The sequence below is a fragment of the Chelon labrosus genome, assembly GCF_963514085.1.
Source record: "Chelon labrosus genome assembly, chromosome: 4".
In the NCBI taxonomy this organism is placed as follows: domain Eukaryota; kingdom Metazoa; phylum Chordata; class Actinopteri; order Mugiliformes; family Mugilidae; genus Chelon; species Chelon labrosus.
The window spans coordinates 22,816,334-22,828,868 of NC_140340.1; the positions used below are offsets into that span (position 1 = coordinate 22,816,334).

The 12,535-nt window shown below is 41.3% G+C and overlaps 1 protein-coding gene across 1 annotated transcript in view; it reads right to left on the reverse strand.

The window, feature by feature from the left end:
• Positions 1-3,056: 3,056 nt before the first annotated feature.
• The window catches only part of grip2b (glutamate receptor interacting protein 2b), a gene marked incomplete at its 5' end in the record, with an annotated part of 155,384 nt that continues 145,905 nt past the window's right edge, over positions 3,057-12,535 (reverse strand). The window contains 8 exons of the mRNA XM_084542582.1: positions 3,057-3,583; positions 4,581-4,727; positions 6,209-6,417; positions 8,097-8,310; positions 8,836-8,950; positions 9,556-9,712; positions 9,885-10,079; positions 11,486-11,625. Of these exons, the coding sequence (XP_084398708.1) occupies positions 3,425-3,583; positions 4,581-4,727; positions 6,209-6,417; positions 8,097-8,310; positions 8,836-8,950; positions 9,556-9,712; positions 9,885-10,079; positions 11,486-11,625 (1,336 nt within the window). The 3' untranslated portion in view covers positions 3,057-3,424. The remainder of the gene's footprint in view (positions 3,584-4,580; positions 4,728-6,208; positions 6,418-8,096; positions 8,311-8,835; positions 8,951-9,555; positions 9,713-9,884; positions 10,080-11,485; positions 11,626-12,535) is intronic.

Sequence of the window (12,535 nt, forward strand, 5' to 3'; positions counted from 1 at the left end):
AAGTGAGTTGTCAGGCAAGACACTCAACCCGAATTTGCTTCGGTAGCTTCTGCCTTTGGTGTGTGAATGTGTGAATGTGAGAAACCCTGTAAAACACTTAGAGAACAACTAAGGTAGGAAAGTGTTATAAGTGCAGACCATTTACTATTTTGCTCATTATGCTAATGCTGTCATGATTCCTGTTTGTATTTGATCATCACATCAGGTTCTTGCTGGGAACCAATATTTTAAGTTCTGGACCATCCTGGTTTTTATCCAATTCCTAGAACAGCATTCCCAAATTGTTGGGCAAAAAGCCTTAAGGATGGTCATCTAGCATCAGCAAGATCTTTCACAAGCATGAGTTTCATGACAGACAGCTATATAAAGATGTGCTGCAAAGGCACAAAGAAATGGGCAAAGTTGGGGACCAGAAAAACAGTAGTCCATCAAGGAAACTGAGTGAAGCAGACCAAAGTCACATGAAGCTGACTTTCCTTTGAAATTGGAAAGTGTCCCGCTGACCATCCACTCAGAACTGGCAGAAGCTATGGAGAGGCCTGTATAGTCATTTAGTCTGAAGAAGTCTGGTCGGAATTGGTCTTTGGATAAAATGCCTTTCACAAACATGAGCCAAGTGACTCACCTATTCCTAAAACCACAAAACCTAGTGTGTTTTAACAGAAAGCAGTTTGTTTTTTGAAGGGCTACAGAGTAGTGCAGGGATGATTGTCTGCAAGTAACTCTGAAGCTTGGTGATGGAGAATCAGAAATGGAGTTAGTCTGGGATTATATAAAAATAAAGTCAGGCTAAATCCACAGACAAATTGGGCAACCTTTTCAGGATGTTTGGATCAATCCTGCCATGTGCCTTGAAAAAAGTTAAGATAACCTACAGAGACTTGGTGCCATTTTGAAGGACAAACATAGATTTAAGGTTTCTTATTTTTGCGACAGTGTATACAATACTAATTGGTTAATAAAAAAAACACATTGAAAGCATTCTCACATTACAGCATTCAAGTCCTACTTTTGCAGAGTATGGTAGATGAACAATGACAACCACACACACACACGTTTGTATGGGCATCTCTGTGAGTACGTTCACTGACATAATGCATTCCCTAGTCCCCTACCCTAACCATCTCAACTTAGTGCCTATCACATAACCCTAACCCTAACCCTAACCACAACCTACTTGTATCCTTTAACTTAAAACCAATTCTTAACCCTCAAACATCCTTGTAAAAAAGTGAAGACTGGCCCAAGTGTCCTCACTTTGCACAACTGTCCTCTTTCCGAAACTGGTCCTCAGAAAGCCAGCTGAAGAAGAACGTGCACACACACACATTCTCAGGTCACAAGTGCAGCAGGAGTGGAGCGACAGCCAGTCTCATTTCAGTTAATCCACAGATAATTGGAGCACAGGGGATTTTGCCATTAGTTAGAGAACATCATGAAAAACAGGAGGTGAAGGAAGTGGAAGGAATGTACCAAACTAAGACAGAAAGTGATGAGTTGTGTAGCTGTCAAGAAAAGTAATTAAATTATATGGCTTCTTTGGATATGTGCTACTGCAATGCAGCATCCCATAGAGGTTCAAAGCTGCATGAGCTTTTCCAGTTGTATGTAGTTTTTACTGACATGAATGTTCATGAAAATCTCTCAATGTAAAAGCAGCAAACAGCAAAAATTGTCAGGTTCTACGGCAGAAAATGTTGAAGGTGCGTTTCTAGGTAAATGGTGTAGGGGATATTGTGGCATATAAATTATGTTTAATTGAATTTACTATAGCTCTGATTTTTTGTGCATGCTGGTCCTGTTTTAAAGAGTGTAAGTGTGTGTGAGAAAGACTTATTCATAGTCCGTTAATTAGCTTCATTGGCATCCTGGAGAATTCCATCTGTTTGCAGATGATGTCATACATTTTGTTAATAATCTTCATGCAGTAAAGGAGGGACATTAGCAATCTATCGGCACAGACCACTAAATTTGCTGCGTTCAAATGTAGCACCAGCATGTGGTGTAACCTCAAGCCAAAATGATTCCATAGTCTTTACTGTTACCTATGGCTCTAGATTTGAACCATCACAGATATTTTCTGTTAATTTAGATGTATGCGAGTGAGAATTGACCGTATTGTATAACTATGTTCCCATTGGTCATTGCTACCCCCACTGGCCTTCAGACCTCAATACCGTTTACACCAATTAAACGTTTAATCTAACATTTACACAGCTGTACATTTCAGTACAGTGTACAGTGCACAGCACCTTCAACAGCATACATAATCATGATCTCCACTTAAAATGCATTTAAAGTAGCTAGTGCCCTTTGACTTTATATGTAGGCAATAAAAGGCAATGAGATGAATCCTGTGCTCTCAGATAACCTATAGTAAAATTTGGCAATGTTTCAGTATTTGGCACAAAAACAATAAATCAGTCAAACATTTCTAAAAATGGTAGATGTTCTTCTGTTGGCAACGCTGTTTTTACCCCTGCCCATTTGGGAAAGAGCATAAGTTTCCTTCCAGGAGACTTGGAAATCATTTCTCTTCCATTTGATGAATTTTTAGAAACAAAAAAAATAATAATAAAAAAACAGTTTGGCAGTTTTGATTTCCTTGTCTTCATATTGTAATCACTGGTGGCATTACCATGTGCAGTGGCGTCCAATACAGAAGTCTGTCTTCAAATGCAAGCTGATAAAAGAGCTAAACATACCAGAGGATAACTATTGATAATTTCAAGGGAGCAGCATTATTTGAGCTAACTCTTAGCAGCATTATGGACGTCTACAATGGCTACATCTGTACGGTGTGGTTCAATCTTCTCTTGAGTCGTAATGGCCTTAAATAAAACAAATTAAATCTGCAAACAGCAGGGTGGTTTTACTTGAAATTTCGGGAAATCACTTCGATATCTTATAATAAGGCAGATCTGTCTGGTACCACCGGCATTGTTGAATCATGCGAGCCTATGGACTGATATTAAAATCAGGTGAGATTATTCTACCCGTTACCCGTTATTACAGGTTTTTATTCATTTGTTTTTAAAACAGAGTATTTAGAGTTGGGATTAGTTAAAGTGGCTCTTTAAACAACACAGTGAGGACACCAAGCCACTTGTCAAGAGAGCCTTTTTTCCCTGCACTGTGGTGGTGCTTCTATTGAGAATAATACGGTATGATGGCAGTTCAACCCAGTATGAATGGGATTGTGACTGTGTGAGCATGCAAATGTTAGGACGTGTGTTCCAGTAGGAGTCTTTGTATTTGAGTAGAATTATTGCAAGCCGGTGGAGGGTGTCTGTGTGTATTTGGGCCAATTCCAGTTGATAAAGGCTTACACTTCTTCACCAGTTGTGAAGGACTGTCTGAGTTAGCATGTGTGTGTATGTATATGTCTAGAGGAAAATCAGTTTTTTTTTTTTTTGCGTGTGTGTTACAAGTCTAGTGGGTGGTCTAGAGTGTTGTTGTTGTCTTCTGGATCATCGTTGGCCAGTGGGTTGCGGCTGATGACCAACTCTAGTCTGTCTCCCGCCTCTGTGATAAGAGGCACAGCCAGGCAGCAGTCAAAGTCCCTCGTCCGTACGTGGTTCACCTGGACAATGATGGAGACACAACAATGCAAACAATGACAGAAAACAGCTGTTGCTTAAGGCTAACTGACAATTACTCAATACACCCAGGATCTTGCTTTTGTCATTTTTACCTTACTTCTAATAACATTGCACTTCGATGATTGTGGCAATACTATGAGCTGAATTTACAATATGAGGCCAGTCAGATAGTTTGGAAAAATCCCAGTGTTATGCAAGGGTTTGTACAGGTGAAGTGAATTCAACAATAGTGCTCTCCTGGGGTTATTTAGCTTCACTGAGCGTGCCAACCAGCCAACTGAATAGCTGGTATCACAAAGATGTTATCAATTGGCTCTGTTGACTCTAGGTTAGCCTTTCCTGATATGAGTGCCTCTGTGAGATCGAGGAAGATTTCTTGACTAAAAGTTACCAAAAAAGTGGTAGTACACTGGGTAATATAAGATATATTAAGCTAACTAACATATTAAAGAAATAATGTCCAATTATTAGAGTATAGCTAAGGATGAGAGCAGTTTCGGGAATAATTGTAAGAGCTGTGTATGATAGAAATCCAACACATATGATGATTGGGATCAGGCCTTTTCTGTCACTGTTCCACATGCCTCGTGGCAGGCGCTGCCATGATCGGAGGTGAAAATTATAGCACACAAAGATACTCCTCGCAATTCTATGTATTTGCACAATTGGCATTATTGACTATATTGTGTAATTCCAGCCATAGTTCCTTAAATTGACTTGACAGTTAATAGAAATCTATGCTGTTTAGTTCTATATGCACATAAATAAACTGCTTACAAATTGCATATGCACTGGAAAGTAGTGTTGCCATAATACCCATTATCATCTGCACTAAAGCAGTCCTCATTTAGTTCTTGACGTTTTTAATCCATCCATGTCAGTGATTACGTTGACGCATTGTTGCGGCCTTGTTCGAAACAGTCACCTAAATATGAACGTTGACAACTTCTAACAGTACACTCACTCCCTTATTCTTACCTGCAGGATCCTGTCATAGGGTCTGAGCCCGGATCGGTCTGCAGGGCCATCAGGTCTGATCATGTTGACGTAAACACCTTTCTCCAAGAAGCCGTCTGACACGCTGAAACCAAAGTCATCGCTCTCTGGGTCCTTGATCACTGTTACCTTGAGAAGGGCAACACAAGGATGTCGAGTTTTTAGTAAAATTGAAGTTAAATTTAATCCTAAAAACTAAATGAAGTGTACGGGAAATAATTACTTGAGTAAGTAATCTGTCAACAAAGTCAAAGATTGTTTGACTTTACTGTTTCATACAAGTAAAGGGGATCGGTGTGTGTACTGTTTTACATACTGTACATTCATGCTGCGTGCTTTACTGACAGAGAATTAAATGTCGAATAAGTGCAAAATGGCTGCTGATAACAAAAGGCCTCTTTACAATATACTATGACTAAAGGACATATACAACACAGAGGTCTTTACACAGGGTAATGGATGCCAGCTGTTTTACTAAGAACTGTGGGTCAGGCAGTATCATGATATATGAATAATGTATGGTCTTTCGTCGAGACACCATTTAAGGCTGCAACACTCTGGCTGATGGCCAATGGGGCCATTGGTAAAATCACTAAGGATTTAGTTCGCTTTAATGTATTTTCTCCCAGTGGATAACAAATGCATTTCTCGTTCTGGCTCTGGGCTGGACAACTCTGAATAGACCTTTGCATGAAATTGTGATTGTAAATCCACAGAAGCGTGAAGACATGTAGCTGCCAGCCCTACACTTGCCCAAGGGGGTTGGGCAACTATACTGTCGGTTCTGCACAATATTGTATTACATAATGCACTGTAAAAAATGAATGTTGTGAGTTGCTGTTTAGGGCTTTTTGAACTTGAGCTAGAACATTGTGCATGTTAGCTCACTGGGCCAACCTTGAACTTATTACTAACACCTGTGCTTTTCTGTCCATTAAAAGCCCAACACTTAAAACACAAAACACCAAAGTGAACATGTTTTTGTGTTGACAGTCATTCGGTAGGTAATATGATGGGCAGAAGAACTTGGACAGCTGTACTTTAGAGAGCTGGAGGAAAGCAAGCAGAACCTAGCAGGTTATGTTTGATGTTTTTGACAATGTGCTTAGTCCTGGCCGTGAACCACCTGCTGAAGTTTTGTCTGCACTGTCATGCTGCCAGGAATGGGTGGATGGATTTGTCAAGAACAGCATCATCAAACCACAAAAATGAAATTTGAACATTTCCAATAAACTATCTGAGGTAGTATCTTAATTTCTAGGCTTCAGGGAGGGTAACAGGTTGATTATTTGATATTATTCCCTTCAACTAAACCCAACAAGAAAGCAAATAAGTGCATTTCCCAAAATGTCAAACTATTTTTTAAGATGAACTAAGGCTCCGAACTATAGAGTGGATGACCTAGATTATCATGGTGAAAGCACACAGTATTTGTCTGCTGACTTAAATCTTCATCAATAATCATAATGTATTCCCAGCACTTAACATAAATTGATCAATCTGTATTTCTCAGCAAGGAATTAGTCCCAATTCTAGTTCTAAACTCAAAGTCAGCCTGTCACTTTACCCTATTGTACATCACGTCAGAATCAGCAGAGGTTTGAACTCACTTTGTGGAGCTCCAGAGGTGTTGGGGAAAGAATCCCCTGCATCTCCTCTTTGATCCGACGGGACTCCCACGTTCTCTCTGATACTCGCAATGAGGCCTTGGACTTGAGCTCATGGTGTAGAAGAGGAGAGTGGTTATCTTGGTGGATGTGGGCCCCCTGGTGTAGGTGCGCTTCCTGGTTAAAATGCATCTCCTCATGCAGGTGGGTGTCTTGTTGGAGGGGTTGATTTTAAATTAAGTGTCTGACAGTAATGTAATCTGACAAACACTTAGTGAACAGTGCCTAACATTTTGTTATACATTGCTCAAGAAGATTAAAGGAACACTTTGAAAACAAATCCGAACTCAATGGGGGGAAAAAACATGCTGGACATGCTGGATATCTATAGTGATATAGACTAGGTAATGTGTTAGGAATGAAAGGATGCCACTTAGTTTGATGGAAATGAAAATGATCAAAATACAAAGGGCTGAAGACAGCCTGAAAATCAAAGTGAAAAAATTATGCGACGGGCTAGTCCACTTCGCTAAAATTTAATTGCAGAAACTCGAAATGGTACTCAGTTTGGCCCCCATGTGCTTGTATGTATGCCTGACAATGTCAAAGCATGCTCCTAATTTGAAGGCAGATGGTGTCCAGGGGGATCTCCTCCCAGATCTGGACCAGGGCATCACTGAGCTCTTGGACAGTCTGACTCGCAAGCTGGCGGTGTTGGGAGGACTGAAACATAATGTCCCAGAGGTGTTCTATTGGATTTAGGTCAGGAGATTATAGGGGCCAGCCAATGCTATCAATTAGTTTGTCCTCCAGGAACTGCCTGCATACTCTTGCCACATGAGGCTGGGCATTGTCGTGCACCAGGAGGGACCCAGGATCCACTGCACCAGTGTAGGGTCTGACAATAGGTCCAAGGATTTCGTCTACATAACTAATGGCAGTCAGTGTGCTGTTGTCTAGCCTGTAGAGGTCCATGTGTCCATCCATGGATATGCCTCCCCAGACTATCACTTACCCACCATGAAACCATTTATGCTGAATGATGTTACAGCCAGCATAAAATTCTCCATGGTTTCTTCAGACCCTTTTACGCCTGCCACATGTGCTCAGGGTCAACCTGCTCTCATCTGTGACAGGCACATGGTGTCAATGGTGTACCTGCCAATTCGGTGTTCTATGGCAAATGCCAGTTGACCTCCACAGTGTTGGACAGCGAGCACAAGGCCAACTAGAGGTCGTTTTGCCCTCAAGCCACCATCATAAAGTCTGTTTCTGATAGTGTGGTCAGGGATTTTCACACCAGTGTCCCGCTGGAGGTCATTTTGTAGGGCTCTGACAGTGCTCATCCTGTTCCTCCTGCACAAAGGAGCAGATACTGGTCCTGCGTCTATGGTCCTGTCCAACTCTCCTAGAGTAACTGTTTGTCTCCTTGAATCACCTCCATGCTCTTGAGACTGCGCTGGGAGACACAAGCCTGGCAATGGTACGTATTGATCTGCCATCCTGGAGGAGTTGGACTGCTGGTTCACACTGACCCTAGCTAAATGTAAAACTAGTGACAAACGGTCAGAAAAGATGAACAGGGGAAAGCGGTCAGTGATTTCCACCTGTAAAACCATTCTTGTTTTGGGGCTGTCTCATTGTTGCCCTACTAATGGACATGCCAAAGCCACCAAAGCAGCTGAAACTGATTAACAACCCCCTCTACTACTTAACTGACCAGATCAGTATCCCAGATGTTTAACTGGCTTGATGTTATACTCTGATTAAAAAGTGTTCCTTTAATTTGGAGCAGTGTATTATGACTTCCCTACATCAAAAGGTGATTGCATTACATATTTTTCTTTCTTTCCTTGTCAGTTATTTGGATATTGGAGACACAGCCACAGACCTTGGTGGAGTTGAGACTCTTCGTGCAGGTGTCCTTCCTCATGTAGATGGGCTCCCTGGTGGAGGTGTGTACCCTGGTGAAGCAGATTTCCTTGGTGCAGGAGAGAATTTCTTCGCAATGGGCTCATCCTGTTGTGGCTCAGTATGGGCTCAGCTGGAGGCTTGTTGACACCATCTACACCCAGGCTGATGGCTGTGCCTGTCATGATGGATGCCTGTGCACATACACTTTAACTCAAGCTAATGCTAACACTGACTAGAGTAGACACTGCATATGCATTTGATGTTCCTCTAATGCATACCCAATCACAGGCATTTTTAAATATTAAATTGTGATTTAAATGTTGGTGCATTGCAACAATCTGCTTAGTTCTGGATGTTGTGTTCTGTCTGCTACTCCTACTGAACAGTGGACAAATCAGGAATAGCAGTTGCTTTTACTTTTATTGAAAAAGTGCAGTTAAAGCTGTATATGTAATACATGCACTTTGCAGTTTCATGCCGCAGGGCGTATGTTTAACAACACTTGTCTACATAGTTGCTAATTCTGGGCAACATAGTTAACATACATTGTGACTTAATCAGATAAATGAATCTCATAAATCCATCTAGTGTTGTAAGTTGTTGTTTAACAATGGGTGACATGGCCATAAATCCACTTACATGAGCTATTTATCCAGTTGGCTGAGTAAGTTAGAAGCCAGTGTGTGGTGGTTGTGGGTGCTAAAATGCTAACTGACCTCTATCTCTCTGAGTAGTTCTGACTGGCCGCAGGTCTCCAAGTCCTCCAGTGCCTGACACCAGTAACTGTCTTCCGGATCCAACAGAATACCATCTGGTTGTTGGCCAATAAACCTGTAACATACACAAAAAAAAAAAAAACAAGTTTCTTGTTTCCTTGCCACAGCTTGTATTTTATGCATATGGATTTATAATATCTATAATAATTACCTGACCAAAATGTCAATAAATGTGTAACATGGAATTGGGTAAAATCCACAATAGAGCTGTAATGAACACAGACCAGTGTCTATGTAGGACAAGGCCATTTGTTCTGGTTGAATCCAACATGAGTAATCTTTTAACACCCAATGTCCCCAACTGACAAGATTAATTCACTTTCACTGTGCAGCTGATTTTTCTCTCCACCCCCTCTAGTGTTATATAACTCTAGTGAATGTTATGATCCTCGCAAGGCTTAACCTCCTGACTCATCACCATACACATGGATACAAACACACAGATACTCAGTCAGTCTCACTGACTCCATGACTCAACCTCCGCATTGAAATGTACAATTTACCACAAACCCGTGGTGCAGATTCTGCCAAAGAATAAAATGCAACCTTCTGTTTTAAAGCTTCAATATTTGCCGGCAGAAAATAAAATCATCACGGTGGATTAACTGTGCAGAAACCTTCCCCTATCCCTTGATAAATAAAGATGAAACTGAGTCCTACCCCGGTGGTTTGTCCCAGTCATCCTCACTGAAACCTCCATCACTGAACGGGTAGTTCTTCCGCCGTCCAGGTGGAGGTGTTGTGCTGCGCTGCTGTTTGGCACTACGCCACTCGTGTGGGTGGAGAGCGATACCAGCTGCTTGATGGCTGTATGTACCTGCAGAGAGAGAACACGATTTCTGAAACTGATATATTATAAACCAACTGCCAAAAGACACACATTTGCATGTTCCCTCTTTGACAAATGGTTACTGTGAATACACGGTACATGTTGATATGCATAGTTATTTTGGCCTTTCACCATCCAGGGGTGCTAAAATGAGGCTTACCCTGACTGCCGTAGCCTGCGTCCAGACCTGAGCCATCCCATGACTCCATGGCGGAGTCGACACTGGGTATAGTTGTGGAGTAAAGTTCAGATAGCTTGTTAGTCTGTTGGCTGTCTGTCAGATCGTCCTCCTCTGTGTCACTGATCTCATTCTCTGTCGTGTCGTCTGCCTCTGCTGCCTTCCTTTCTTCTACGTCTTGAAGAGGGAAACAAAAATTTAAAATTAGCAATTGGCAGTTTTTTTTAGACAAGATTGACTGAGAATTTATCAATATGCTTCTTGTCTGTGTTGTTGGGGGACATCATCAGTCATCATCAATTCAATGTACCATTTGACCATGTACAGTCTAAATGCCTGAATGTGTTCTTGCCCCTCCTGTGGACCCACCAGAAGGTGTACTTGGAACACCCGGGTATCACAGAATGCATTTTGTGGGAGTAATCAAATACGCTGTTATTCCAAATACAGAATGACCGTCCTGTGTCCTCATGTCTGTACATCAGGGTTGAACTCATCAAGTCCAAACTACCAAGAAAGCAATCCAAAGTTTGTGTTCTTGTTATTGATAATAACCCACTGTCTCCTTGATTAGTTGATATAGCACACACCATGTAAATTGACATTTGTAATTTATCTTGCATTGAACATTTTATCTGTGTACACCCTGTTTTAGATGCTTCTGCAACCAGTCATCTCAAGGGGCATACACACAGGAAGAGACTAGCAGCGATGTGGGGAAGAAATGAAAATTTTGGTACTGTGGTGAGTTACTCTCAACTTTGAGGTGTTGCAACTGAGGGGCCTGTGGCACATATTACATATAATGCAAATATATTTATGTTCTGTTAGTTTCACTAGCAACCAACTGTCAGCTGCAAAGAAATCGTTGTATGGATGGAGCTTTACAACTGAAGCCACAAAATGCTAGCTAACTGCCGATCTTTTCACCACATCTTTCTACCATAGACTGTATAAATATGGTCAACGTGTTGCCACTTCCTATCATCGGCCACGCGGAGTCGCGATATCGATGACCCGGCCACACTTCCGCCAGACTGTTTCGCGTTTTCATTTAAAAAAAAATACAACACTCTGCTCTAACTCCACCAGATTATACACTGTAGTTATTTTTTTAATTTTTTTTTTTACAGTTCTCCTGGTCCCACGGGATTGCTTTACAGAGTGGTTGGTATGGCAACTGGTAGTCGCCATTAGGACACATTCTGTTTGTTTAGCATCAAATAATGAAAATTGACACTTGCGCACGCATCAACATTATATTAGCTACCTAAAATGTTAGAAACCATCCTTGAAAAAACTATTTTTGATGTGTATTTTATTGTTTTAGTTTGGCCCAAGTCCCATCCACTAACATGGAGGAGATGGCGCTTATGACCTATACTGCAGCCAGTCAGTAGGGGGAGCTCTACTTGCTTTGGCTTCATATTTGAGGAGCAGTTCCACTGTCCATCTTTATACAGACTATGCTTTCTGCACACCTTTTTTGGGATGTGAATGCTTGCAGATGGCAAACATATTACACACCACTTATGCAGTACAAATGTTTTATTATAGATACTCTTAAGATTTTTCATACTCACTGTCAAGCTGTTTTTTTATCTTGAGTGTGACCGTCTCTCCGGCCATCTGCAGAAGGTGGATGGCTTCACTTAGCGGCTTGCCTTTTAGACTGACGCTGTTGATAGCCAAGATTCTATCCCCTACATGTATAGCCCCTGTCCTGGACACACACAAAAAACATACAAATGGGAAACAGGACACCAAAGGTACCCAAAGCAGACCTCAGTATCATTCCCACACACAAAGAGCAACATGAGACACAAGGTTAAATGCGTCCACATGATTACACAAAAACATTTTAATGAGCCTAAAATGCCTCGAGATGGGGCCCAATAGCATTAATATTATACTCTTAATGGAGGGGATTAGACAAAATACTAAAACAATGGGCTGCAGTACTACAGTGGTACTGTCATGAGTTTGAGTTGGTCCATTTAATTTAAAATGATTCATGTTTAAAATATACTCTAGGGTCCCAACAACGTGAAATAATAACACCGCTCCCTTTAATCCCACTACCACAAGCCACTGCAGTAAACCTGACATGGTATGAAATGTAAATCAATGGTGTTATCTTGTGAACTACTTTGACAGAGATATCCTTCATTTTGAGGTTTTATCTGACTCTCAGGCTCATGACACCATGTATCACATGTATGTACTTTAAACGTACAAGCAACTGAAGTCAGAGAAGTGTGTGTTTTTTAGAAAGCAGGTTAGGTTGTCAGCACTTCATATCTTGATGTTTTCTATTTACCTTAGCTGCTTTAACATAATTAAAGTACTGCGTTGGCTCAAAGGAAAACCAGCCCGGGGAGAACATTTTTCTTTAGTCACACAAACATGAGGACATTGAAATCATCAGTATTCTTTCTTGTGTCAAGATGCAGCAAGTTTATATATAGAGCGTGGTTTAGCCATCGGGGCTGAAGTCCTTTATCGACAACGGCTTAGAACAGGAAACAGAACAATTACATCACAAACCCCAAGAAATGGGGTCACAGAGTGCAAGTGTGTGTTTGCAAGAGCAGAAGGGCAAGCATTATGCTGCCTCCATGGGTGTGTTTTGG